The sequence below is a fragment of the Chelmon rostratus genome, chromosome 23 (genome assembly GCF_017976325.1).
Source record: "Chelmon rostratus isolate fCheRos1 chromosome 23, fCheRos1.pri, whole genome shotgun sequence".
NCBI lineage: Eukaryota > Metazoa > Chordata > Actinopteri > Chaetodontiformes > Chaetodontidae > Chelmon > Chelmon rostratus.
Genome location: NC_055680.1, coordinates 10,695,872 through 10,723,231, shown reverse-complemented (window position 1 = coordinate 10,723,231; position 27,360 = coordinate 10,695,872). Strand labels below are relative to the sequence as shown.

At 43.1% G+C, this 27,360-nt stretch overlaps 3 protein-coding genes across 5 annotated transcripts; 2 read left to right on the top strand and 1 right to left on the bottom strand.

Annotated features, from left to right (window-relative positions):
- Positions 1–1,811: 1,811 nt before the first annotated feature.
- LOC121626189 (solute carrier family 2, facilitated glucose transporter member 4-like) lies at positions 1,812–13,395 on the top strand. Its single transcript, XM_041964509.1, has 11 exons — positions 1,812–2,137; positions 4,395–4,490; positions 7,220–7,380; positions 8,751–8,875; positions 9,000–9,115; positions 9,199–9,361; positions 9,681–9,868; positions 10,026–10,130; positions 10,803–10,904; positions 10,995–11,198; positions 11,344–13,395. The coding sequence occupies exons 1-11, from the start codon at positions 2,105–2,107 to the stop codon at positions 11,569–11,571; spliced, it is 1,521 nt and encodes a 506-aa protein (XP_041820443.1). The 5' UTR covers positions 1,812–2,104; the 3' UTR covers positions 11,572–13,395.
- On the bottom strand, positions 13,087–16,990 carry LOC121626190 (Y-box-binding protein 2-A-like). Its single transcript, XM_041964512.1, has 10 exons — positions 16,873–16,990; positions 15,837–15,900; positions 15,673–15,706; positions 15,503–15,592; positions 15,175–15,417; positions 14,760–14,845; positions 14,457–14,658; positions 14,217–14,348; positions 14,050–14,119; positions 13,087–13,709 (listed from the first exon to the last, which is right to left on the bottom strand). Exons 1-9 carry the CDS (start codon positions 16,949–16,951, stop codon positions 14,081–14,083), a joined length of 969 nt encoding a protein of 322 aa, XP_041820446.1. The 5' UTR covers positions 16,952–16,990; the 3' UTR covers positions 13,087–13,709; positions 14,050–14,080.
- A 2,772-nt stretch (positions 16,991–19,762) lies between these two features.
- Positions 19,763–27,170, top strand: LOC121626486 (eukaryotic translation initiation factor 5A-1). Of its 3 annotated transcripts, XM_041965029.1 has the most exons (6): positions 19,763–20,137; positions 22,476–22,648; positions 23,117–23,221; positions 24,503–24,634; positions 25,673–25,745; positions 26,693–27,170. In XM_041965029.1, the coding sequence occupies exons 2-5, from the start codon at positions 22,481–22,483 to the stop codon at positions 25,733–25,735; spliced, it is 468 nt and encodes a 155-aa protein (XP_041820963.1). In that variant the 5' UTR covers positions 19,763–20,137; positions 22,476–22,480; the 3' UTR covers positions 25,736–25,745; positions 26,693–27,170. The 3 variants fall into 3 exon arrangements, with proteins under 3 accessions (XP_041820963.1, XP_041820964.1, XP_041820962.1); XM_041965030.1 differs by having other exon boundaries at positions 22,479–22,648; positions 25,673–27,170; XM_041965028.1 differs by having other exon boundaries at positions 25,673–27,170.
- The last annotated feature ends 190 nt before the right edge of the window (positions 27,171–27,360 follow it).

The window sequence follows — 27,360 nt, the reverse complement described above, 5'->3', positions numbered from 1 at the left end:
ATTTTTCGCATTCAGTTTGGTGTGAATGTTGTTCCCTGTCACACACTGATACTAACCGTACACTGCAACACCTGCCATCCATCAGGCCACTCAGTTTATTCAGGCATGAGTTTGAACCAAGTGACCCAACCACACACAGACACACACACACACACACACACACACACACACACACACACACACAAGCACACACATCATGACAAGGAGCAACAGTATTTACATGGGCTGTTTCTCTACATCACGAAGGTAAGACACTGAGGGCAGTCACATGGTGTGTGTGCATACATATATGTAGTGGTGTGACTTTTTGTTCAGTAAAACACACACTGGATGGACGAGTCTCCAGTTTGGGGACAACACAGGTGACACTTTGAACATGTGTTTTTGGTTAAAAACATTGACTGCATGAAGCAAGGTTGTGTGTTTAAGCCTGTTTATACCAATACCCCAAGTCTTGTACTTGTGCTCGTTGTTCTGTCATTGTTCTTGGCTCTCTCTGTATGAATTCATGTGATACTTTTTGGAAATGTAATACTCTCATCTCTGTCCTGGTTGTGCACATGAACACTAAGACTATGTTGGTAGGGGCTCTACGCCACTGTTCTGATGGTGTAAAGTTTTTCTACATTTAGTCAGAGTCACACACACACTTTGGCTTTGGATGAGGTGGATGAGGGGTGTCAAGTTCTTCCTCTGTCTTTCTCAATGTGCATATGAAGGCAGGAAATGGAAAAAGCAAAGGTGGCGAGCTCTGAGGACAGAGTGGCGTGAGGTGGGGGTGTGTCAGCGAGGGGTGGGCTTGAATCATTCGATTGAGAAATCTGGAGCAGATATTTTTCCACTGAGCTCTTTGGCAGACCTCTGCTTTTCCCGCCCAGTGTCACCCTCCCACAACACACCCCCAAATCCCCGCCTTGAACACACCGTCACTCCATCCCCACACTTTCCCTAGCCACACCCACACTGCTAACTCATTTGGCACAGCCCAAATTTAGGGCCCACCTGTTGCCTGCTGGAGGACGATTAAGCTTTGTTGTGTGCAGCAGTGGGGAGAGGGTTTGTGGAACAGGCCGAGCTATGGTGTGTGACCCCTCCGGCATGTGATCTGAAATAGAAAGGGATTTATAGCTGTTGGGAAGGCAGACAATGGCAGCCAGGGCGTCGAAGACAAGTCCCTCTTTGCTGCCCATGAGAAATGTTGAGTCATAGTTGGTGGTGTGATGGTCCCTGGCTCAGGTTCGTCTGAGGTCCAACACCTGTGGAACCATGTAACCATTATTTTACTTAGATGGTGATGAGTCAGATTTGTAGGTCAAAAATCTCAAATGATGCACCTCATGAGCACATGAAAGAGTAAGATGCACCCATTCTTGTGTCTTTTTTGCAGCTTCATAAGTGAGTTTACAATGCCAGTTGACATTATGTGACAGGGTCTTAAAAAGTGGGCCCCAATTTCAAACTTGGCCCTCAGCAAATCTCTGATTGATGATCTGCTCCAGAGATTGCTAAATATTGTTGATTTAAAGAGGAAACTTAAAATGTAATCACAGCTCTCTCACTTTGCCTTGACTCTTGCGCACCATAGTAAAAACCAGACCCCCTTGTCTGTAAGATCACCCCCGTTTTCTGTTGCACAGCAAGCTCTTCTCAACTTACACACACTCTCTCCCTACTCTCCTTCAGCCAATAGCAGTTAAGGTTACGGGAGCTTCCTGCTTGCGTCTCGACCTCTGCCGCAGGACCTCAAGATCAGCCAGAGGCCCAGTGGGCTGATCTTCAGGGCTGGAGTAGCCTCACCCCCCTCCAACCCCCTGTCGATACGGAGAGAGGCGTGCACGTGGGTGTTCGGGTGTCACTCTATCCCAGCTGGACGGGCACAACACAGATTTCAAAGGAGAGAGAACACCCTGCAGCGCAGGACGCGCCAGACTGATCACCATCACTTCTCTTTTGGATTAAACGTTTCCGGGCGCGTTTTGATACTTCAGAGCTAAAGGTTGAAGTTGAGGCTTGTTGGCCTTTTGGGGGGAGTTTCACGTGTCTCCGTTTGGCACCAGACGCATCTGTCATCTACCGTCACTGGGTGCCTGAACCTGTCAAAATCATGCCGGCCGGGTTTCAGCAGCTCGGAGGGGAGGTAATTGTTGTTCTTTAGAGTTTCTCACAACTTGTAAATGCGGCGGGGTTCTGTTTTTAACTTGCAAAAGTGATGTGATGAATCGTAGGCTGTAGGAACAGCCGTGCGCATTTCACTGTTCGTTGCGTATTCTTATTTGGAGAGATTTTACGCGCGGTTTTACCTCAGTCGTACAGAAAATCTGTAGGAGAAACTGCATTCTTTGCTATGCCGAATTCCAGTTTGCCTCGGATGTTCCAACAAATGGCAACAAACCTACTGATTGGTGGAGAAAATATAGTTATATTCTTCTCTTGTTCTTCTAATTCTTTCCTGCTCTAAAACATGTTATCCAGGCCATGTCTATTAATTAAATATGTAAAGCAGTGGTTTATATTGTCCTTTACTTAACTTTAACTTTACTCCTTTACTAAACTAATGAATAACTAAGAACTATAATAATAAACAATAATGGCCTTTGCAACAACCAGTAATTACAATAAACGTGTCTGTTTCAGCAACCAGGAAAACTAACAGGAGCCCAGATCTGAACGAGCTTTGGCCCTTATTTAGTCCTGAGCTGTGACCTTCACCAGCTAAATATCTGAGTTTACAGGTCAGAGCTCAGTGCTGTGGGTTTGTATAGGCCACCTGGTTTGACTGGTTCCTTTTCACCACCCTCATAACAACGTCTGTGTTGTGTGCACCCTCCAGCTCTTTTTGAGAAATCATTATTAGGTCCTGGACATTCGTATCTCCAAAATCTCAAAACAAGAGAGAGTGGACTGTTTGTCTGTGATGCAAGGAAGCAAGCGACTCAGGAAGCTGCTTCAGCAGGCAACTGACTGTGTGAACACTGTCTGGAACATGCAGGTTGATGTTCCAGGGATGTGGGAACTTCAAAACAGAGGTTTTGGCTTCATTGTAAAATAAATCCCTTAAGCATGAAAACCCTAACGAAGAAAAAAGCAAACACACTCTATGAGTTCTCCCGTTTAGTACTAAACAATCAGTGGCCCTTATGTCTCACAGTTATTTAAAGCAGGTACAGACTCATGCATAATAAGTGAAACATAAACTAAGTTACTGAGCATTCAGCTATGTATGTGAGGACATGTTCTAATGAAAAGCAGTTAACATAAAGTCTAATAGAGCATGACTGGCTGCTTTTACCTTTTCTGTTGCAAGGACAGGTGTGCACACACACACACACACACACTCACTCACACACACTTTTGTTTTGGTTCATGAATACTAAACAGCACTTATCTAGAGACTCAACACAGCAAGGTCAAAACACAGTGTTAGAGATGCACGCTTACTACACACAATACAAACTTAAACTACTGAACATATAGGTCAGACTTTGGTGAGTGATCATAGAATACAATAGAACAGAATCTGATACAATAGAGGAAGATCACTTTTGCCCAAATATAAAAGAGTCAATGTACAGAACAGATTTCTTATGCTTTCTTTTAGAAGTTTTTTTTTTTTAATCCTTATTTAATGTGAATAATGAAATAGTAAACATTTTCAAGGTGGCTTTCCCACATTCTAAAAACTATTCTGTCCAAACTGAGAATGAAACTTTTCTTTAAAATTTCAGTTTAAAGTCACATCACATTGTTTTGGCCAGGTGGTCAACCTGATGGGTGTGTTTTTGTCCGTTTCTCCAGAATGTCTTGAATGATTCCGTAAGTCGTCCAAAGGCGCCTAAAATCACAACGAAAATCATCACGGGTTTCTCGTACAGAGTTATGTCTTCAGCACCGAGCTGCTAGGTAACTAATCTGCCAGTTACAGTATGAAACGGCTCTCTCAGATGTGAACGCACTTTGCTGTAGGGGAGGACCTCATCTCCCCAAGGTCGCCTCGTCTGTCACCGTGGAGACAGGTGCCTGCAGTGGCCTGACGGGAAACTGCAAGTTAAAGCTCAGGCATCCAGAGTGAAGTAGCCTGTGAAGTCGTGGACGGTGCTGAAGAGATTGTCTCTCATCAGGATCAGGGTTATATATAGTTGACAGGGGTGTAGCACAAAATTCTGGACCCTGTACATAAACTTTCTCCATGGGCCCCTCTTCAAATCCATAGTGAGTGATTGTAGGATCATTGTGGGCCCTCCTGTACACTCAGTCCCCCTTTCCCCCTCACTCCTACGCCCCTAATAGTTGGTGTTAGTGGAGTGGTGCCTCAGCATGACTCACAGCTCTGAAAATACCGTTTTAATATGTGGTTCACTTCAGCGTGTGTGTCTTTGTGTGTGTTTCTACTCCAGACAGTGACTGGAACCTTTGCTCTCTCAGTCTTCACTGCTGTCCTGGGATCTCTGCAGTTTGGGTACAACATCGGCGTCATCAATGCGCCACAGAAGGTAAAGAAACTAAGCACGGATTCATGAAAGTGCTGCCAATCTACATTAAAGAATGGAGGCTTTTTAATAGAAGTGCTGATGGAAGGCGGTGACATTTAACCAGTCAAGTCAGCTCATATTTTCCCTGGGTTTACGAGGCGTTGTGTTTGGCACCGCAACATCCCGTCATGCTGCCCCAAACGGTGCCGATGGTGTTTAGAAAATAAACCTGAAAGAGGGAAACAATCCCAGGCACGATGCTGTGACGTCATCAGATGCAAAGGAGTCAGCTGAGCGCTTCGTATGCTGTAACAGGAACACGAGGATATTTCTGTCTGGTTTATAAGGAAGGGGGGGTTATAAGATGAGCTTTCCGTCCGGGGAGCAGCACGGCACTGCACGCACTTACAAAGCCTTTGAATACAAACACTGTATGTACAGTATTTATAGATAGAGGCACATGATTTTTTAAAAACCTGGCTTGCTCCAGCCATAAAGCATGCCGCTGCTCATGTTACAGCCACATCTGGTGTTCCAGCACGAGGGCACACTTGGGTACTGCATGTGAGAAATGTATGTAGGCCTTGTACTGAGTGATTTATGACCTATACCAATATCGTGTCCTGCTCGTTAATCAGATCTGGGATACGCCAGTCTAAAAAGAAATGCACTGCAGAGCATTTGAATGTGCCCACTTAATTGCATATATTAAAATGTCACTTATGTCCACTTCTCAGTGGAGTGTTGTTTGGCGTGTTGTGACACATTCACAGTCAGCCACACAGATAAATGGAGTCAGGTGAGTTGCTCCTGACTGGTATTCAGGCATCCGCTGATGAACGTTGACCCTACAAACGGGACACAGCTGACATGGTTTCACGGGGACACTAAAACCAGAATAGAAGATGAGCTGCTGTGTTTGTTTTTATGTGTGCGGGTGACATTTTGAGACAGCTTTGTTTGGCATCACAATGGAGTTGTATTTGAAAGAGGCTGCAAAGTGTTTCAATATTGCTTCGCTGTGCAGGAAATATAATTTCACAAAGGTTATAAACCCTCAGTTTCTACTTGAAAGAACCTGCACATTATCCTTTCTTTTCAGTACTGTGCATCCTCCATATGGAGTTTTCCTTGTTGTTCTTACTTGTTGATAATAATAATAATAACTTTATTTGTATAGCACTTTTCATACAAAAGGAAATATAGCACAAAGTGCTTTACAATCAAAGATTAAATAAATAAATAAAAAAGAAGAACCTACCCACCCCACCCACAACCACCCCCACCCACAAGAGCACACAAACTCACACAATCACCACTCCTGTTACATCTTGATGAACTAAGTAATGAGGAAACGCCAAAAAAAGAAAGAAATGAAATGAAATGAGGAAACACAGGAGATAAATGTGAAATGTTAAGACAATGACAACGATTAAAACTGAACAAATTAATTATATATAACAAATTGTATAAAATACAATAAAATAAGGTAAAGTACCTAAAATGGATTAAATTAAGAATTTAGTTAAAGGCCAGACTAAAAGATGGGTCTTAAGTTTGCTTTTCAAACTATTAATATAACATGTCACCCTCAGATCTTCAGGCAGCCTTGTTCATAAATGGGGGGCATAGTAATGAAAAGATGTTTTAGTTCTAACTTTGGGTACAGTTAAAAAGCTACTCCCAGAAGACCTGAGGGCTCTGCTGGGTTCGTATGGCAAAAGCAAGTTAGATAAATAGGAAGGGGCAAGACCATTAAGAGCTTTATAAACCAATAAAAGGATTTAAAAATCAATTCTAGCAGGCGCAGGAAGCCAGTGCAGAGACTTTAAAATTGGTTTAATGAGCTCTCTTTCTGATCTTTGTCAGCATTCGAGCAACTGAGTTTTGGAGTAATTGTAGTTGGAAAATAGTCTTTTGAGGGAGACCAGAAAGAAGAGCATTGCAGTAATCAATCCTGCAAGTAATAAAAGCATGAATAAGTGCCTCTGCATTGGCTTGAGAGAGAAACTGGCAGACTTTGGCGATGTTCTTTAAATGATAAAATGGGCTGAAAGAGACAGCTTGTAGTTTGCTGGCCAGTTTCTGTCTCTGGTCTCTGATAACCCCTTAATGTTTATATTAATGTAGTTTCAGCTCAGAAACCAGTAGTAAAACCATGGCACTGGTCAGAAGTGTCAGAAGAACCTGTTCAAACACATTATGGCTGGTATCAAGAAAACACTGAAGCCTGATTCACGGCGCTTGGTGCAAATTTAATGTGTTAAATTGCAGGGCAAGTAAATCTTTCTCTGATGGAAAAGGTTCAATTTTCTGAATTCCTGACCTGCATCTTGCAACATTATATTTTTGGTGTTCTTGTTCTGTATCTTTGTCTTTGTCTTGTAAGTTGCACATTACTTGAAAGTAGTTCCTGTTCTTATTTTGCATGCCCTTGTGTGTCCACCTTGTTGAGCTGCTGGAACTGCAAATTTCTCCTTGGAGATAAATAAAGTATCTATCAATCAGTCTATCAATCAATCAATCAATCTATCTATCTATCTATCTATCTATCTATCTATCTATCTATCTATCTATCTATCTATCTATTATACAAACTTAATACCTAAACCTGCCTTATTCTCATCTATTTTCATTTGTTCTTGTTTCATTACTCTGAAATTGCAAGATATCCACACACCCGTACGGTCTGTTGCTTAACGTGTCTCGTGCTTTCTTGGGGTCTCCTGCCACCTCTGCGCCCTGTGCAGATGATTGAGGAGGACTACAATGCGACATGGGTGCACCGGTATGGACAGCCCATCCCCTCAGGGACCCTCACGTCCCTCTGGTCCCTGTCCGTGGCCATCTTCTCCATCGGTGGCATGCTGTCCTCCTTCTGCGTGGGCTTCGTCTCAGAGTGGCTGGGCAGGTAGGGAAGCACGGTCTGATTTAGGTGTTTTTACTAGAATTTGAAGTTAATATTTGCATAGACCCAAGATTATTAAAACCGTTGAAAACAGTACGTATGCTGCAGACTGCGGCTGATTTACTGCGTGTGCACACTAATATCATGCTGCCCAGTAAAGCAAAACAGGTTAAATTTTATTTTAGTGGCCAACTTTCTGAGTCATGATTATGTACATCAGCGTCTCCTTTCAAGGGGGAAACTCTGGCCGGGATGTTCCCTGCCGACCCAGTTTCCCTCTGTAACCTGAGCTGGGATGCAAAGTGGACTGCAGCCCACAGCTTCCACGGACTGAAAGTGGATCTTAACAGAGCTGGCAGCGCTGGGTCAGGAGGGGGGAGTCCAAGCGTTCAGCTTGGATGCACTCAGGACAAGGTCTTCCTAAAAAAACTATTGTATTGTTACTAGATTTGGATTTTTGACCTTCTCCGTACAGAATCATGTACTGCATGTGACTGATTTCACGTTCAGCTGCTGAATGTGCTGGAAAGTTTCTCTGTTCTTAACCTAAAATCAAACACCTCTTAAACTGATTCAAACATGTTCCTACGAAATGATTTTGTGTCACCACAGCTAGTCTGGAAGCCAGCTGTGATCCAAAATACAACTTGAACAAGTGTGATGTGGAAATGTGAAACCTCCAGTGCACATACACCGAGAATGGATGTCTTGTATTCAACTGCCATAATGGAAATATACAGAGATTCTGGGTTTTTCAACACGGAGGAAATAATTGATACATTTTGGAGAATTTTTAATGTGGTAATTGAACTTTTTTGTGCAAAAACCACATTCTTCAAAGCAGATTTTCCTAAAACATATGTGAAGGGAAGCACATCTTGATGCTGATTTCTTACAGTACAGGTTGTTTCCTGCCTCTGTGACCTCTGGCTCTATTCATGTCGGAAAATATGTAGGAAAACATAACTTTTTCACATGACTTGTGATGATCACGGTCTAAAAATGACTTTAAGTAAAAGGTCGAGGCTATTAAATCTGTCATGATGAAGTTTTTCAAGATTACAATGAGAAGAACTACTCAGTCAGGGGTTGAGCATTTAACTGAAGCCCTCAATGTTTCTGTATGACACTGCCCCCTAGAGGCTAAAATCTTACAGGCTTTATATGTGTTCCAAGGAACCTCTGAGCAATAAAATCTGCCAAAAAAGTTGATTTGCTCCCAGTAGTGTTTGAGTTCATGTTAATCTTCTGCATGATAAATAAAGACTTGTGGCTATCTTGGGCTCTTTGATAATGAAAATAAGTCAAATTTGTGAACTGAGTTACTACAAAAATGCTTGTCTGTGTGTATGTGTGTGTTGTTTTTTTTCCAGGAGGAAAGCCATGCTCATAAACAACTTGTTTGCCTTCATCGGTGGAAGCCTGATGGGGTTGTCCAAGCTCTGCCGCTCCTTCGAAATGATGATCCTCGGACGCTTTGTCATCGGCGCCTACTGTGGTGAGCTCTCCACTCTTTTGTTATTTGAAAGTTGCTTCCATATAAGCAATTATTTTCCAGCTATTTTTCTATTTGTCTTGCACTCGGTCATCTCTGTTTCTTGTCCGACTTTTCCTCTGTGCAGGATTAGCATCAGGCTTGACACCGATGTACGTGGGTGAGATAGCCCCTACAAGTCTGCGAGGGGCGCTGGGAACACTGCACCAGCTGGCCATAGTCACTGGTATTCTCATAGCTCAGGTGTGAAAGCACAGATTCTAGTATTTAATTTTGAATATTTTGTAGTAGTGCTTTTTTCACACTTGTGCCTTCTCCCTGTGCAGATCCTGGGTCTGGAGGTGTTACTGGGCAGTGAGGACTTGTGGCCAGTTCTGTTGGGTTTAACTGTTGTGCCGACAGTACTTCAGATGTCATTTCTGCCCTTCTGCCCTGAGAGCCCCCGCTTCCTTTACATCGTCCGCTGCCAGGAGCACCAGGCCAAGAGAGGTGAGGTGCTGGGATACATCTTTAAGGACCTGGCTTTATGATTGAAAGATGTGCTATCTCTTTCATCCCCTTTCATATTGCTTTATATTGTGATGAAAAATGATTGTCAGGTTTACTAACCTGTCTGATCACTTTCTGTACTTACCTTTCTGTTTGCACTAAAGTACTGTTGGGTCACCTTGCACGAGAACAAGTGTATATATAAGGGCTTAACTTACATATACATGTACATACATCTCCTTAAAGAAATAGTGGCCGAAACTCAGATATAACATGCACGCCTCTCGGCACTCATTCCTTACACGCCTCCTTCGTCCAGGCCTGCGGAGGTTGACGGGCAGGCAGGAGGTGGGCGACATGCTGGCAGAGATGAAGGAGGAGAAGAGAAAGATGGACATGGAGAGGAAGGTGTCCATCCTGGAGCTCTTTCGCTCGCCGCTTTACCGCCAACCCATCATCATTTCCATCCTGCTGCAGCTCTCCCAGCAGCTATCTGGGATCAATGCAGTGAGTCAGGGGGCTTCAGTTAAAATGACATTACTCTTAACAATTTTGCATCATCGCACAAGTGGCCAAAGTCCCAAAAAGGAGCATCTCTAAAAAAGTGAATCTGTGTATGCAGTGTATTATTGACTTAACTGAATCTGTTTTTGCCTCTGGCCAGATTTTCTACTACTCCACCAGTATCTTCATGAAGGCAGGAGTCCAGAGTCCTGTCTATGCCACCATAGGAGCAGGCGCGATAAACTGTGCCTTCACTGTGGTCTCGGTCAGTAGCCAAACCAACATGCCTTCCTCTCGTCCTTTTGTCATGCACCTCCACCCTTCTTGTGAAAGAATTTAGCTCTTAATGTCGTTATTTAATTTAGTACGAGAAAGATTACATTCCCGCTATGTAGGAAAGTGTGTTTCTACTGCTGTTTAACATTGTTATCAAAGAGCAAATAAGATAACGCGGCGGGTTGGTCATGTCTTTTGCTTGTGCCCCCCTCTCAAACATTCCTGCATTCAAACAGGCCCACGTTTGGTTTGGCAGGTCAGTATGTTTCAATGTCATTCATTGGGTCAAAAAACTTTTAGCCATGCTAGCTGTTTGGTTCTTAGAATGGCAATGTTGTTTCGTTGGTCCATCCACCACTTTGGTAACTTGGTGATCCCTGATGTTTCATCTAGCGCCACCATCAGGTCAAAGTTGTCCAGAACTTTGGTTCATGAAATGCCTGTAAGGCTAATGACAGATCAGCCTCAGGCATAGCTGGTTTTTGGAGCTCAGTGGCAAATGTTAGCAAATAGTAAACATTATACCTGCTCATCATCACCATGTTAGCATTGTCACCATGTTAGCATTGTCACTGTAAGCATGCTGTGGCATTTGGCTCAAAGCACAGCTATGGTCAGCCTCATAGAGCTGATCTCTGTTTCCACATTTTCTTATTAACAGCTCTTCCTGATAGAGAGGATGGGACGACGGACGCTCCACATGCTAGGACTTGGGGGGATGTGCATCTGTGCCATCATCATGACCGTGGCCCTCGCTTTGTTGGTCAGTCTCTGAAAGATGCATGCTTCGTAAGTTAAGGATATTTTCTCTGCAAACCTCTGAACCTTTTCTTTTTTTATTCTCACCTGACAGGAAAGTGTTCCATGGATGAGCTACATCAGCATGCTGGCCATCTTTGGCTTCGTAGCCTTCTTTGAGATCGGTCCTGGTCCCATTCCCTGGTTCTTTGTAGCTGAGCTGTTCTCCCAGGGTCCAAGGCCGGCTGCCATGGCTGTGGCTGGCTTTTCCAACTGGACTGCCAACTTCATCATTGGCATGTGCTTCCAATATGTTGCAGTGAGTATTTTCTTCTACCTACCTGCTCTGGATGTCCTCAAAGTACCCAACAGATGTTTTTCTCTGCCTCATTCAAGTGTAGCTCTAGCATTTTCTGCAGTCTACTCCTTCTCATGTCGGTTAATCTGATCCCATCCGTCCCCAGGACCTTTGCGGGCCATATGTCTTCCTTATCTTCGCAGCACTCCTCCTCTTCTTCCTCATCTTCACATTCTTCCGGGTGCCAGAGACGCGGGGCAAGACCTTCGACCAGATTGCAGCAAACTTCCACCAGCACTCAGCAGGAATGATGGATATGGACATGGACATGGACATGGACCTGGACAAGCCCAGCACAGAGCTGGACTACTTGGGGGAGGAAAGAATGAACTGAGGAGTCGCTGCCTGAAGAGAGATGGAACTGAGTACAGCTTGGGAAGAACTGTGACTGTGGGCCTGACTCCAAACTTTTATTTTCTGACATGTATACTGATACACACATGTATACAGTGTATATATATATAGATTGTGGTGCCAAAGGTGTGTTTTGGAATTGTCCTTTGCTGGTACCACTGCAATATGGAGGTTAATGGTTACGAATTGAGCCTTAACAAAGGCTGCAAACTGGATTAAGAGCTGACAAAGTGTTTGGACTGTTGAGGCATTGACTGCCGATGTGGTAGGATTTTATTCCATGGTGATGCACTCAGTTGCAATATTGACAGACGGAGGAGGGGACTTTGGTATTCCTGCACTTTATATACAAAGACATCCAAAGTTTTCAAAGTTTGGAGGTAAAAAAAAGAACATGGAGTTAAGTATGCAGCCTACTTGTGCTACAGCTGGGAACACTCCAGAGGTGAAACACGCAGTAACTGACAGATGTAAGTGGGAGACTAGCCTTCAGTTTTACCGTTATAACTTCAAGTAGAGGATCATTATGTGAAAGCTGTAAGAAATCAAACATCTGATTAATTCTTTGGTTAATATGAAAAAAAAAATCTTGAAAAAAATGTTATTTTTATCTAAATTTTAGTGTCAAGAAAAGTATGATTTTCACAGGCAGTACTAAAACTCAGGTATTGGATCAGTGTAGGAAAATGTCAAGCAATGCCCAGCCCGAATATAAATTGTTTTAGGTGTCCCACTGAGTAACCTAGGCTCTCTTTAGTCTTTCCAAGGTAAAGTCTTCATCAAACTGGGCTTTCAGTCACGTGTTGTGTTCCCATCTTAAGCTCAGGCAAAGTGCTGAGAGCAAATCACAAAGTGTTTTTCTCATCTTGAGGAAACTCATTGCACAACCTGCAGAAGCACAATTTTAGTACGTCATATGTACATCCAGTGTGTTATTTGGTTGTTGATATTAAGGGTATGAGGGTCTAAAAGTTTAAATTCTTTATGCACTCCAGTAGGTGTTTGGTTTTGTAAACAGAGGCCCGATATACTAGAGCAAGATGTGCAATCAAAGGGCTGCTTGTTAAGAGTAGATCTTCTTGTAGAATTTTTTTTTTTTTTTTTTTTTTTAAATCACATGCAACATGTTTGTGCATTTTCTTGGCATCTGTCATGTGTGCTGTTTGCTGTCTATTCCTTAATGGTGTGTAAGTTACTTTCTGAGGGTTCATATTGAGGTTGTTCAGAGAGGACCTGTAATTTGTATCGTGAACATTGATGCTGTGGTCATGTTGTGACTAAAAGGATGCAAGTACTGTAAATAATACTACTGAAAACAACTGTGAACCCCCCCCCCTTTAATTTGACTAGTGCTGGAAATTGTGTTGTTTAATATTAAGTGAACAAATTTTAAAAACAAATGCAAATATAGTCAAAAGCAGCACCTAATTCTGCCCCCCGTCAAATTGTGTGAAGAAATGAGGACTGAATCCTGAGATTTGCAAACATGATTTATTAATCAGCATTTTAAGTACTGACATTGCACATAATCCCCTCCAAAGAAAAGCACACACACAAATAAGTAAAACAAAAAAATACACTCTTTTCATCAATTTACCCTCAAATGAGGAGATGAAGGGAGCAGTATGTTTTAAGGACTGACTGAGGTGGTAACAGAACTAAACTGACCCCCATAATGCACCACCAACCTTACACCTGCTTGGTTTTCCCCTCTTCAACCAAATTAAAAAAAAAGTTAAATAAAAATCAAGGCTGGTTTCTCTATGAACTACTTGATGTGTCCCTTCTAGGCAATTAAAGAAAACTAGTTTTTTTTTTAAAGGGGGGTTGGAATAACTGGGATACCAAGCAGATTGTCCATTCTCTGACAAAAGATTTTTCTTTTTAAAGATGTACTTTCACTTTCTAAATGTGCACCCACCACCCAGCTGCATCCCCTTCGTCCCTGCCTCTTCCCTCTCCGAACGTCAGTGTCTAGACAGGACAAGACAAGATGAGACGGGAGGGGGCATGAGGGATGACAGCGAGGCTGGGTGGAGGGTTGGAGGCTGGGGGAGTGCAGGGAGGGGAGGGCAGTGCATGTGTTCTGAAATAGGTCCAGTCCACCAACCCAAGGACCTACAAAAACAAAGACATGGAAAATAAAAAAAAAAAGAAAAAAGGAGAAGACACAGATTGACCGAGAAAGAAAATAAACAAGACATTAAACACAAAACACACATTTACTCCTGAAAGACGGATTCTATTAATCTGCCAGATGATTTAATGCCATCATTCCACCTTAAAACCCATTTACAGGAAAACCTCAATGAACAGCCCGTCTATGTCCTTCATCTTGCCCTATGTGACAGGTAGCCAATGTGGAACCTGTAGCACAAGACTTGTAACTCTACACCCTCTCGTCTCCCACCCCCCCGAACCAGACATGACCACTTTAGTGTGGGGTCCCACCTCTCACCAGGGGTCGTGCGACTGTCCTCTCACGAGCGTCACTCTGTTGGTGCTGGGACTGTTGTGGCAGCTGCCTCCTGCGAAGGGAAGGACAGTCAAGATATTTGTGTCAAAGCAAAAAACACCGGTGACCATACGGAAAACTGGTATGAAATGGCAGTTTTAGCAGCTTACCTCAGGCAATTTTGGCGTTTTAGGAGAGGTTTTGGGGGAGGCCTTTGGTGATTTTGATGTGGATTTAAGGTCGGCTGGTTTTGAGGTTTGAGGGGGGGTACCAGGATCTGATGCAGACTTCTCTGTATCGTTCTGCAAAGTGTACCAGCAAAAGAAAATTGTTTGAGACAGTCTGCACTTCTTGGCCTTTGTTTAGGCTTATATGTCATCCATTGACAAGTTGATGCACTCTACTCTCACTTTTGAGGTAGAGGACTCTGAGTTCCTTTGCCTGCGGCGTCTAGACTGTCGGCGTTGTTTCTGGTTTTCTGTCGTTTCTCCATTGGTCTGGGGGCCCTCAGAGGCCTCTGTCTGTGTCACCTGGCCTTGCTCCTGGCTCGCTTTTGGAGCAGCCTGCTGGTCATCTGCAGCCTGATCAGTCGTTGGGCGAGGGCGGAACGGTCTGTGCATCCCAGGACAGAGGAAATTAATCGGCTTTGCATTCGTGCATTTCAGAGGCAGAAAGAAGTGGAACACAGAATCTAGGGAATGTTGTCAAGTAACCTTCGATATGAACGCCAGAATCTGCGCTGTGGTGGTCGCTGCATTTGCCCGTCTTCGACTCCGTTCTTTTCCTCCCCAGCCTCACCCTGACGGAGATGACGCAGACAAGACCTCTTACCAGTCTGCCAAAGAACAGTTCTAAACGAATTCAAGCCTCATTACATTCATTTAAAGGGGTTTTTACAACACCTAAAACCTTTTCAAAGCTTCTAAGTTCAGTGTCCTCCCCAGTGTCAATTAACACGATTCCCAAACATGTTATCAGCAGTGTTTTGCTCCAGCTTTACTTTCTTCAATCAATCAAATCCCCCTCCCTCACATTTCCTTTCACTCCATCTCTGGTAAATCAAGGTTGAGAAAGAAACATGCTTTACAGGTTCTTGCCCCCTTTGCACCAATCCCTGTTTCAGCTTACATCTTGTGCCTCCTGCCTAGGTCTGCGGGGCCGACGGCGGCGCTGCTGAGGTCTCATTCCACCGTTCTCCCCTGATCCCTCGCCCTCGACAGAGGGGTCTTGGCCGTCAGCTGGTTTGCCCTGGTCACCAGGCCGAGCGCTGCGAGGGAAGAACCGCCGACGGAAGCGGCGTTTGTTGGGTGCGTAGCGGCTGCCTTTGACTGGAACACCACCTGGACCGGTTACATTGGCTGCCTCTGAGCCCTGTGGAACACCAAATAGGGGCGGGAACACAACATGTAAAACTGGCTTAAACTGTTGCCATACTTTTGAACAGACTGATCCTTACCTTGGCTGCTTCAATCACGTCAAACTCTACGACCTCCCCGTCTCCCACACTGCGGAGGAATTTCCTAGGATTGTTCTTCTTGATAGCAGTCTGAGGAGACAGATTTAACATCAAATAATGGGTCCCTCAACCTGTAAAAGCACTAATTCATAAAATGCCCTTTGTCTTACCTGATGAACAAACACATCCTCTTTGGTATCATTCCTGTGAGAATGAAAATCTAATTAGCGAACTTGCTCATGGGGCCTTAAATCTGATTTAGTTTAAACTATTAGCACTTAAAAAACTTGCAGATGCACCAAAACTGTAGTGATGTAAGTAGAGGAAGCAGTACCTGTTTATGAAGCCATATCCGTTGCGCACATTGAACCATTTCACTGTACCTTGGACCAATGTGGCTACAACAACAGGTAGCACATGATTAAATGTATATTCCAGTCACACTTCACATAAAATGCACAGCCATTCAAAGCACATAACATACTGTTATCTTGCTTGTAGCAATGGCAGCCTCCGACAAGAAATGGGAGCTCTGCGTGTCAATCATTAACAGTGAGACTTTGAAACCAGGTCAGCACTGGGTCAGAGGGAGGGCTGCTAAACATAAAAAGCTACACGTTCTCATCTCAGCAAAGGTCTCAAAAACATGACGCACACGCACAGAAAAACTTCACCTCCCTCGCAGAGCAGGCGGTGAGCGGTTTCCTCCTGAAAAATCACCTAAAACGCATTAAGCTCCTCGTCATTAAGCTAACAGCAATCAATCGCACCTGTGAGGGCGCGCGAGCCCACCCCGCTGGAGCGCGCGGTGGCTGATAAAGAGGGAATTTAGGTCATGTGCTAACAGACACTTAAAATATTAAAAATATGCTTTCCTTGCGTTTTAGCGCACACAAAACAAAAAGGAAGAAACGTGCGGAAACGTGAAGAGATAAAGTAAAAGTCACGTCCCGGTCTTGATTAAACTAATTGTTCTGGCAGGAAAAGCTCTTAAGCTGACATTTAGTTTCACAGCAGAGGTTTGACTTCTCTGGTTTGAATATTATTTCGCCACAAAACCCATGTGTAAAACTCCTGACACGTGTTGCTCCAAAAACACGCAAACACACCGCGGTGTCAGAGACGGCAGTGATTGATTGGCCGTTATTTGCTGATTTAGCTAAAGTGGCACCTTGCTGTACCTGACACACACACACAAATTTACGCACATGATTCTTTTTATATTAGCGTGACACCCATGCAAATAAAGCTCGTGCGGAAACAATAAAGAGCGCATTTCGCTGAAAACGTCCCTATTTTGTGCGTTTTAAAGACTCCTGAAGAACTAAAGCCACACGCCTGAGGCAGAATCCCCCTTTTTCTACACCCACCTATAACTTTCCTCTCAGGCTGCGGCTTGTCCTCCACAGGTGCCGATGGTGGAGCGCTCTGCGCCTCGGCGTCTGTCATGCTCGCTGTCGGATTACTACACTTTCTCTCCGGCGTCCCCTCCCTCCTGCTCTTCCCGAAACTTTTCTTCTTCTTCGTCTTCTTCTTTGAGGTTGTGCGCCAGATGGCATCCTTAGCGCTGCATTACTGCCTCCTCCTGGATATAGTCTTCCTCGATGCCCCCCAAGTTAGAGCTCTCTCAAATGGGGCTCATGTCTAAACGTGCACACTTTACCATACCTGTTTTAATGTAACTGTGTGATCAATAATAGAGCAGTAAAGGAACCATACAATACTGATTTTTTACAGGCTGGAATCAGAGAATTTGACTTTTTTTTTTTTTTTTTTAACTCAAACTGATTCATCAATTATCAAAATAGTTGGCAATTAATTTAATAGTTGACAACTAATCGATTAATCATTGCAGCTGTATGTAAACCAATGCTGTTGCTCCGTTTTTAATTTTTCCTCCACACTTTGCAATTTCCTTCTAATATTTCTTCGACAATTTCTTTTTAAATCTCTTCTTTTGCCAGTCTGCTTTTTAATTTCCAAGCATGCCTGAATGTGCTGAATTTACACAAATGTGATATTTCTCCCCTTGACAAACAAGTTCTTGAATTCTTGAATCATGAAGCAAATGCTGATGATTGCTGGCTGTACTTGTCTTAATGCTTGTGAGTGCTGACACAGAGTCAGTACATTTTGGTTGGTATTGGTATTTTGGTTGAGCTCATTTGTTCAGCCCAACACCATGAGCACTGAAAACCACAAATGAAGTCAGTGGTTTTGTGACTGTGTTTATATTAAGCAGTCCCAGATCTACACATGAATGTTCTTATTCACACACAGGTCTAATATAGGCCACTGCTGGGCAAAATTATTCATCATGCACTTCCATATTTCTTGCTGTATGATCCCATGTCCATCCAACACTTGTTTTAATGTCCTTTCCATTCCCCCTGCACGTCTGCCCCTCTTTCACCACCTCCATGCCCTGCTCAGATTTTATCCGCTGGTTGACTAGCAGTTGTTTTTTGACAAAAACACAGTGGTATGTTCAGTGGTGGAAGAAGTACTCAAAAAGAGAAACAGGTGAATAGTTAAACGGTGTATAAACAACATCCTGTTCTTTGATTGGCAAAGTATTCCTTAATATTCCTTCTTATGATGGATCTGTAAAATATTATTTTCTGTAGGAAGTTGGATGGATGTAATTGATTTGATGTTGTTGAACCTGAAAGGATTCATCAGACAAGTGCTGTTTAGGCCAGTAAGGAGAAGAAATCACATGATCCAACATGATGCTGTAGTGTGTTGATGATGATGCTGACATTAATTGCAAGATGAGCTTCCTGAAAAGGCCATTTTATGATTACTTTGACTGTAAATGCATACCCCCTTTACCTTTTCAGGGCTGTTATGCTCTGAAGGCTAGTTTGCTGTGGATTTTGGTTGTCCTATATGAAGGTGGGTAAAGTTTCATTTGACACAGGATTAAGCAAGCAATAACTGAATGTTCATTCTGAGGTTATGGTAACTATGCCTTTAACTCCAGCCCTCAGCACATAGGTCACAGGACTCCAGTTTCACAGCACTAAATTTAACCCAGCAGCTCTTAGAACTGCCAAGTTCATCGAAACCATTCGCTATGCACAGAAGCCATGGGTCCGTGGACTGAGAAAAAGGCTCTAATTAGAAGTGTAATTATTAGTAGCAGAGGGAATTACAGCCAGCAGAGGAGCACACTGACAGGATGGCAGCGCTGACGCTGTGGATTAAGAGAGATAGGGTAAATTATAGAAGAGACACTTCAAACAAACAAAAGTTTTTTAAAGTTTTGTCTCATAAATAGAAAGTCCTGCACACACACTGATCTGTGCCTTAAGAAATGTGTAATTTCAATATACAACAAAAGGAGTCTGTATATCTGGAATATGGCAGCAACACCCAGCTTGACACTTTCATTTCGGGAAACAAACAAATGAAAGTGTTTAACACTTTTAAAACATTTAAAAAATATTTTATGTCATGGCATATGATGATGACTGTGCAGTTTAAATCTTTTTAGCCAATCGCTTGTACTCATTCTTGTCATCCAAGCCTGTAAAAATAGGTGCAAACTGCGTGGGTAGATCGATGCGTACGTCCATCTCGATGTTCATATAGTCCACAGTAAGAGCTCCATCGGAAGTAAATAAGTCCAGAAGAGCGGAGATGTCCACGCTGCACGAGAATGAAAAACTGCGCATGCGCAGAATGTGCCAAATTGCCGTGGATTGTTTCATGGGCATTCGGATGAAAGCAGCATCAAGCCACATGAAGTTAGCCACGGGATGACCGGAAAAGATGCAACGTTGCTTTCAAAATTAAAGTGTGTAATTACGTCAGTTATTGGAAACCAACGTAAATACAGTCATCCAATTTCTGTTCATTCTAGCTTTCATGGTATCAGCTATATGTTGGCCAGCAAGTAACAAGAAACCGCTTTAATGCAGCTAGATTTTATTATGCATTCTGAAATGCGTTTGAGAGCAAAATGTAACAAACTACTTCTGAATTTTGCAAGTTTACCTCACGTGATGACAACCGCTATCTCCATGACAACCGTGCTAACCCCATTCTCCGATGAAAACCATGAGATGCGGTTGAACGTTTGTGAAATACTAGCTATAGAACAATTAATAATCATGATGATATTTTTAGGAAGAGCAAAGGCTGTCCGTTAATTACAACCTTTCACTGATGAGGCGATGTTATTCTGACAGTACCAACGGGAAGTGGTGTGTTTAGATTATTTTTTTTATCTTCTCTCATTGGTGAGGAGCTGGATGAGGGAGAGTCAGAGAAGGTGGAGTGAAGGCTACAGACTGTGCTGACATAGAGTGGTCCAGGGCTTTGATTCTTCTCGGCCCGGCGGCTGACTTTAACGGCTGCGTACCTCTGTGCGAGGTCAACCGCAATCTTGGATCACAAACCAGAAGGAGAGGAGAGGGAAACGGGCATTGGACGGGAATGCGAGAGGAATAAAAGAGATTGCTGATCGCTAAAGAAAAAGGGAGCGACGTCGCACGCGAGAGTCACCGAGGAGGAGACAGACCCCGGCCAGACGACCCGTTAGCGCGGACGCAGGGAGCAACGAGGGGGAGGAATTAACGGGAGAAAGCCTGATAAATAACACTAGAGAGGGGAGACGTTATCACTAGGGTAAGTTCCTTGTCAAAACATCCAATAGACGGGGCGTGTTTGCGCCTGAGCAGATGAGTTATCCTATGCACATGTCTGTCTGAAGCGGTATTGTGATATATTCCCTTTAAACGGCCCCATGAAGTCATAACAGCGGTGTGTTTAAGCAGAGGGCCACCGGCAGAGCTAGCGAACTTACCCCATCCCAACGGGAGCTTCGTTCGGACTTCTGTGCTAAAACGGAAAAATACCCGACGACTCGCTCGCCTTTTTTCATTGTTTTAACTTTGCAAACCCTCCCAGGCTTGACTGAACGTGGACACTCAGAGCGACCGGTGTTGCTTTGACGCGCTCTGGCTCTAACTCCTCACACAACATGGTCCAACTCACTGATGGAGTCTCCTCCGTCCGCCTGTGCGCGCCGTGAAGTTGGCCATAGCGAGTATTAGCTTAGTCATTACTGTACACAAGCGAGCCAAAATCCAATCAATTTCCATATCTGTGGGCGTGTTAGAGGCCAGCGCAGGAATTCAATAGCCAGGGTCTTTGACAGGGAGGCCGGCAGGGTGGTATAAGCGCTTTAAAGGTTGCCGTTTTGCCTTGTGAACTTGAATCTCTTTATCGGAAGGGCCTGGGCCTGGGTGCAGTCAGCGCCGCGCATGGATACGGGAACACCAGTTATTACACGTTACCGACGGCTAGCCGCGGTACGTTCAGTGCGCACTAGGCCGCAGTCAACCCCTCCAATTCCACACTGCGTACAAACAGTACCGCACACAGCCCCCGGGGTGTGACTTACAGCCTCATTTCGCTACGGTTTATGTTCAGTTTACAACCTGAGAGGTAGTTAAATAAGTCACGGCCGGAGACGCCTGCTCGAAATTTGATTTATGGGTCATTAGCGCGGATTAACGGTCCTGGTTTGACGTTTTACCCGGTGAACAGCCGCCCCAGTTGATCCGTAAAAGCCCCTAACTGCGGTCTTCCAATGTTTTTCCTGAATTGTATTTTCCATGAGTGTGTTTATTTCTTTGAATAATGTGCGGCTGTTGCTAAACTTTTCGTAGCTAACTCCGTTGTATTGTACTCGTGGCAGGCTGCACCACCGGAACATCACGGCTAACGTTACTTAAAATAAATAAATTAAAAAAAAGTTTCGTTAGCTAATGGCACACCGTTTGCCACACGCGTTAGCCGGCAAAAACTGCAGCAAGATGTCAAACTCCAGCTCTAACGTTTAATTTGTGAACATTTGATGCTAACTTTTGACAGTGTGGCTGGGCTTGGTTCGGCTAGCAGGTGCCAAGATTCTGTAGCTTAATTTAGCCCTGTCTGCTCTGCCTCCCCGCCCTGCCCGGTGCTCCGCCGCGCTGGATTAAAGTGTCCTTTCCTCCACACCCACCGGGTTTTAATTGGTGTCGCCAGCCAGCTCTCACGCTGCCGTCAAGTTTTCATGATGACAGACATACACCTAACTTGACTAACAAGTATAGTCCAAGCATCCATTGTGTGTAATAAAACTGAGTCCGACCTGAAAGTAAATACTTACATCAGGCTGGCTCTTAAATCAATATTTAGTCTAAATCATGGGGCTTTGTGATAAGGTGTCAGTGAAAAAGTCATTAACGTGGATAGGGTGATCATATTTCTAGTCTTCTTTATTCATCCCTCACTGTTTTAAATCGCAATTCTACACGTTTTATACTGTATGTCCTTTAGGATAAAGTTCCTGCATTGCAACGGCTGCAGCTAATGATTATTTTCATTGTTGGTTAATACGTTGATTGTTTTCTTCATTAATTGATTAGTGGTTTGGTCTGTAAAGTGTCAGAAATTGGTCAAAAATGTCAATCAGTGTTTGCCAAAGCCCAAGATGACATCCTCAAATTTCTTGTGTATTCAGTTGAATGTGAAGAAACCAGAAAATATTCACATGTATGGCTGGGGTCAGAGAATTTTGACTTTTTTCTCTGTCCTAAAAAAATCACTCAAACTGATTAATTGATTATCAAAATAGTTGCAGATTAATTAAATAGTTGACAACTAATCCATTGATTGTTGCTGCTCTAGTTTAGATGGCGTTAAAGGGGTCACACATGCTCATATTTCTCAAAATAAGGTATTGTTTTGGTATCACACTAAAATTTCAACAACTCAACAAATTTCAGAGTAAAGGCATTAAGTTCTCACTTGACTTTGAACAATTTAAAAAGTTTGGAAAATAGCATAGCTGAATTGTCATCCCAGACAATCACAGTATTAAATCAATACATTTCCTGGTTGCAGCAGTAAATGTGCCTTCTGTCATTTTCCTGAATCAGTTTTGAATGCGTATGAATGTCTGCGTTGACCCCCGCAGCAGGCATGGCAGATGCAGACCTGGACTTCCAGACAGGTGATGCCGGGGCATCCGCCACCTACCCCATGCAGTGCTCGGCCCTGCGCAAAAATGGCTTTGTTGTGCTGAAAGGCCGACCCTGCAAGATCGTTGAGATGTCCACCTCCAAGACCGGCAAGCACGGCCACGCCAAGGTCAGTCAGTCCTGAAGTGCCGATGTCCAGATTTGAGGAGCGAACTTTTTCAAGCAAAGGGAATTACTGCACAATTCAGACAAATCGCTAAAATGTGAGAGTGAATGAATTATCACTATACTATCTGTCCATTTATCTCTGGAATAAACACAAAGTCACAGTCATTAATATTAATGCACATTAATGGACACTTTCAGTCTGTACAAGAACAATAATGTGTCCCTGTGGGGTTGCACTTTGCACTTCTACAAAAATATTCAGTATTTGGAAAAGTTGATGGATTACAAATGGTGTGATACACTTAGCATAATTATTGACAGCCAGCGACCCTTTTTAAAGAATAGTAAGTAACTCAAGGACTTGCTTTACATGCTGATCACTGAATATTTCATAGATACTGTTTGTTTGTGGATCCACCACAGTTAGAAAGCTGGTTGTTCATCCCGTCTGTCTGTGTATTTTGTGCAGGTCCACTTGGTTGGTATCGACATCTTCTCTGGTAAGAAGTATGAAGATATCTGTCCTTCCACCCATAACATGGACGTCCCCAACATCAAGAGAATGGACTACCAGGTGAGACAGCTGGAGTCGCTTCTCAGATATCACAGTAGTATTCACAGATATACGTTGGTCTTTAATAAGAACAAGATTTTCAGAGATAATTCTACATGGCTGCTGGGGGAAAATTAGCAGTTGGATGATTATTTGAAAGAGCCGCATGATTATTAGTCGACTAAGAGTTTCTTTGTGAGAACAGCTTTGCAGACATAAATGCACAAAGAGAGAGAGAGAGAAGCAAGTGGTGCTAATGTCAGGGAGAACTGCTGGTAATATTATTGAAATCATGCAGTTTTAATCTGTAAATGACTGTTGGAAGCAGACATTCAATCTGGTGCACCAGAGCACATGCAGGGAACATTTTTGTTAAATGTAGCCATGACGCTCAAAGCTTGAATCGAGTTGAAAGGGTCTTCATATGGTGCATTCAAGTGCTTGAGAATCTTTCATGAGTAAATGTGTGTTATTGGAAAATAGTCTTTACCACCAACCAGAACTAAAAATATTGAAACGAATAAAAGCGGTGTGTCTTTTCTTAAGAAAATCTCTTTGGTTTAGCATAAGTGACACAGACACTAGTAGACAGCTAGTCATGACAACTGATAGCTGATACAATCAGTCATTGATCCTTTCAAGCAGCAAACTTGACAGCTGCAAGTCAAATGTGACAGCCTGTGAAATCAAACTTGGGAGACAGTCTGCCTTTTTCACAGAAGACATTTTGACACGTCACAGTAGGAAAAGCCTGCAGCATAACATAACTGTGACTGTGGCAAATATTTACCCCAGTGGGAAAAGCACAGGTGTAAATAACTTTATGAATTTCATTTAGCTGCTTCGGTTTCAGGGTCCTGGTGTCATGCACACTGGCTCACTGTCAGGAGCCGTTGCAGCAGCTTACAGATAGACGGCATGTGGAAATATCCGAAACATATTATTAAATCAAATCAAATGATAGAAATTAAATCTGACAAATTTTTGAGTTGGCCTGCTTTCTCTTTCTTCCAGTCTGCTTGTGGAGAGACTAAAAACCTGATACATTATTAAAGAGGCTTCAAATGCGAACACAACTGGTCAGACTGGTTGGGAGTAACACAGTGTAACGTCCGTATCACACCGACTTGAAAAGCAAACGGTGCAGAAGTGAAACCGTACAGTGCTCCCACATACTTGTGTCAGGAAGCTCGAGAATGCATTCATTCAGATTCAAGGAAATAAGGAACAGAAATAGGAAGGAGATAGCAGCAACGCATGTGTCAAAATACTGTGTCAGCTTACTCTTTTCTGTTCTCCCAGCTGATTGGAATCCAAGATGGCTACCTGTCCCTGCTCCAGGACAGCGGGGAGGTGAGAGAGGACCTGAAGATTCCTGAGGGAGACCTGGGCAAAGAGATAGAGAGCAAGCACGAAGCCGGAGAGGAGATCCTGGTCAGTGCTGTCACCTCACCCAACACTAATTCATCTCCTTACTTTGTGTCAAAAACTGTGAAAATGGAAATGTAAAAAAACGCTCCTGAGCTTGAGGTGACACTGACAAATTGCTCATGTTGTCTGACCAAATGTCCAAAACCTAAAATATCCTGTTTAAAATGACTTAAAACAGATAAATCAGATCAAATCATCACATTTGAGAATAACTTTTGACTCCTCAGTGAATTGACTCTTGGTGTCAGTACTAATGTTGATAACAGAGGGACATAAACCAGCTCAAGCTTCTTGTCTTCAGGCAGTCCTTTTTCTCAGCTTCGTTTTGAAATCATAGCCACAGTAGTGCTTTTCCATCAGCGTATTTTTCTGCACATTTTGAAAAGGTTGATCGAAACCGTAAACTTTGAAACATTTTCTGTTTTTTCCCCCGCTATTTGAGGTTTGCTCTTTTAATTTCATCATCTTGTAGCGCCCTCTCCTTCTGCAAAAGTTTGAATGGTTTTCATCTCCTAATAATGGCATGACGGTAGTGGATGGTAACAAGCAGTCTTCACAGTTTCTGTTGGTGATTTTCTCAAAATTCGCTTAAACTTTGCGATACATTTGGATGGAATCCCAGCTCAGTGAGGCAGATGATCTGGGATGAGGACAAGGGTCTTGAACTCACTGATTTAATTTTCTGTAAATTTCAATTGCTTATTCTTTTACATCCCTTGGGCCTAGCATACTGCTTTGCATGTGTAGTGAAGTAATTCCTGGAGAACAACAGCTTTCTGCTCGCAGAAACAGTCACCTTAAAACTCTGCTTCTCATAAAAATGTTTGAGCTTCAGGTCAGCGCTTCTTTTAGGTTAAGAAAGTGACATTTTGATGTCAGGTGTGCTGCAGCAAATCAGAATTTAGCTAGTCTTCCCCAGTGTTTCATGATGACAAGCTGTACGGTAAGGGTGCAGCTTGGTAAATGGCAACTGTAGAATAGAGGGCCAATTTATTTTAATGCTTAAGTCGATCTTAACCCCGCTCATCTGTGCTCTTTCAGATCACCGTTCTAAATGCCATGGAGGAAGAAGCTGCAATTGGCATCAAAGCCTTGGGTAAATAAGCCACTGCAGGTAAATACAGAGCTACAGCTGTATCTACTACTGCCTGACCCAAGCCTGCCTGAAGACGAGTGTGTGTGTGTGTGTGTGTGTGTGTGTGTGTTCACCATCCGCATGTGCCATGCCAGAGCAAGAGTGTGTGATGTCACGTACATGTACAATTTATTGTTCATCAGTGGACCAAGGGGAAGGCAACTCTGGTCAGCAAGATCCAAGGCTGTTGCTGAGGTTTGATGTTTAGATGTTAACTGCAGTATTATAGAAAAAACAACATTTTAAAATGTTATTCACGATTATGCATATCCACGATACTGTATATATTCATGTTTTCCCACATTATTGCATTGCGTAAGGACATTTTTTGTGTATATATTTGTTTAAACTGGACATAAGACTAATCAGCTGAAATATGAAAATTTCTAATTGAGAACTGTAACTAATTCAATGAGTGTATTCAAAATTTAAAGCCTGTATGAAGCATGTCACTGTGGATTTGCCTACCCCTTAATGTACTTTTTGTTTCATCTTGACACTACTATGAGCATGTGTATCATTCTTACGTAGCACTATCAGATATAAATGAAAGCTTATTGTTCATATGTAATTTTAAACAATTTGTCTTTTCTGTGGGTTGCACATAATTTTACAGCCTGATCTAGCCAGTTTCTTCCTGTGTCCACTGCTTCTTTCAGAAACAGCCTGTAGCATTGTTGTGACTGTCGGGTGAAACTGTTTTATGCACTTTCTTTCCTGCACTTTCTCACCTTAAAACTGTGCCCACAAAAAAATCTGTCAAAAACTGTCGGTGGTGCAGTGTTTCCTCTGCAGAGGCTAGTTAAAACGCCGCCTTGTTAAAATACATTTCCCTGGTTTTGTTTTGTTTTTTTCTTCAGCATCTTCCTCCTCTGACTTTTCTTTCCTCTATCTTCTCATTCCTCCCCCATGTAATTCTGTTTCAGGGGCAAACGAGATGCACTGGACCTGGGGAAAAGGAGGGGATGTTGCCTCGTCAATGCTATTCTCCCTCTTTTTTCTTTCTTTTTGTCTTTGTTTTTCATACTCTCTCTCCCTCACTCTGTTTTCTGGCCCTCCTTTGGGTTCAGTTAGAACTTTAATAAATAATTGGAAATGTCAAACGGTAAACAAACATTCTCTATGTACGTGCACACATAATAAGCCACATCTGAGTCCAGACGTACAGGTGTAAAAAGATAGAAAGGTCATAGAGGAAGGTCCTCTGAGGACTGAGGTCTGCAAATATTCAGTAGCTACCTACCATCAGGGGAAAGAAAGGTGGTGATAATGTCACAGCTGTTTTGTTTTTTTTATATGTTCCCCTGTTTTATGAAGGGCTTCAAATCTAGATCTGCATTGTTCTGTTGACGTTTATTTTATCACCTGGAACTTGTCTATTAAACAAAGGTTACCAACATGGCACACCAAGGTCTGGTTTCTTTTTGTCTTGAGGATTGAAAGTGTCAGAGTGAAACAAAATCCTGCTTCAAGAACACACAAATTCTTATGTGTTAAAATGTCCTTCAGCCAAACCTCAATTTAACTTCACCCACTCCTGGAAAACCCCTTTCGGAGCAGGTCTTCACACAGAGCCGTTGACGTGAGTTATTTG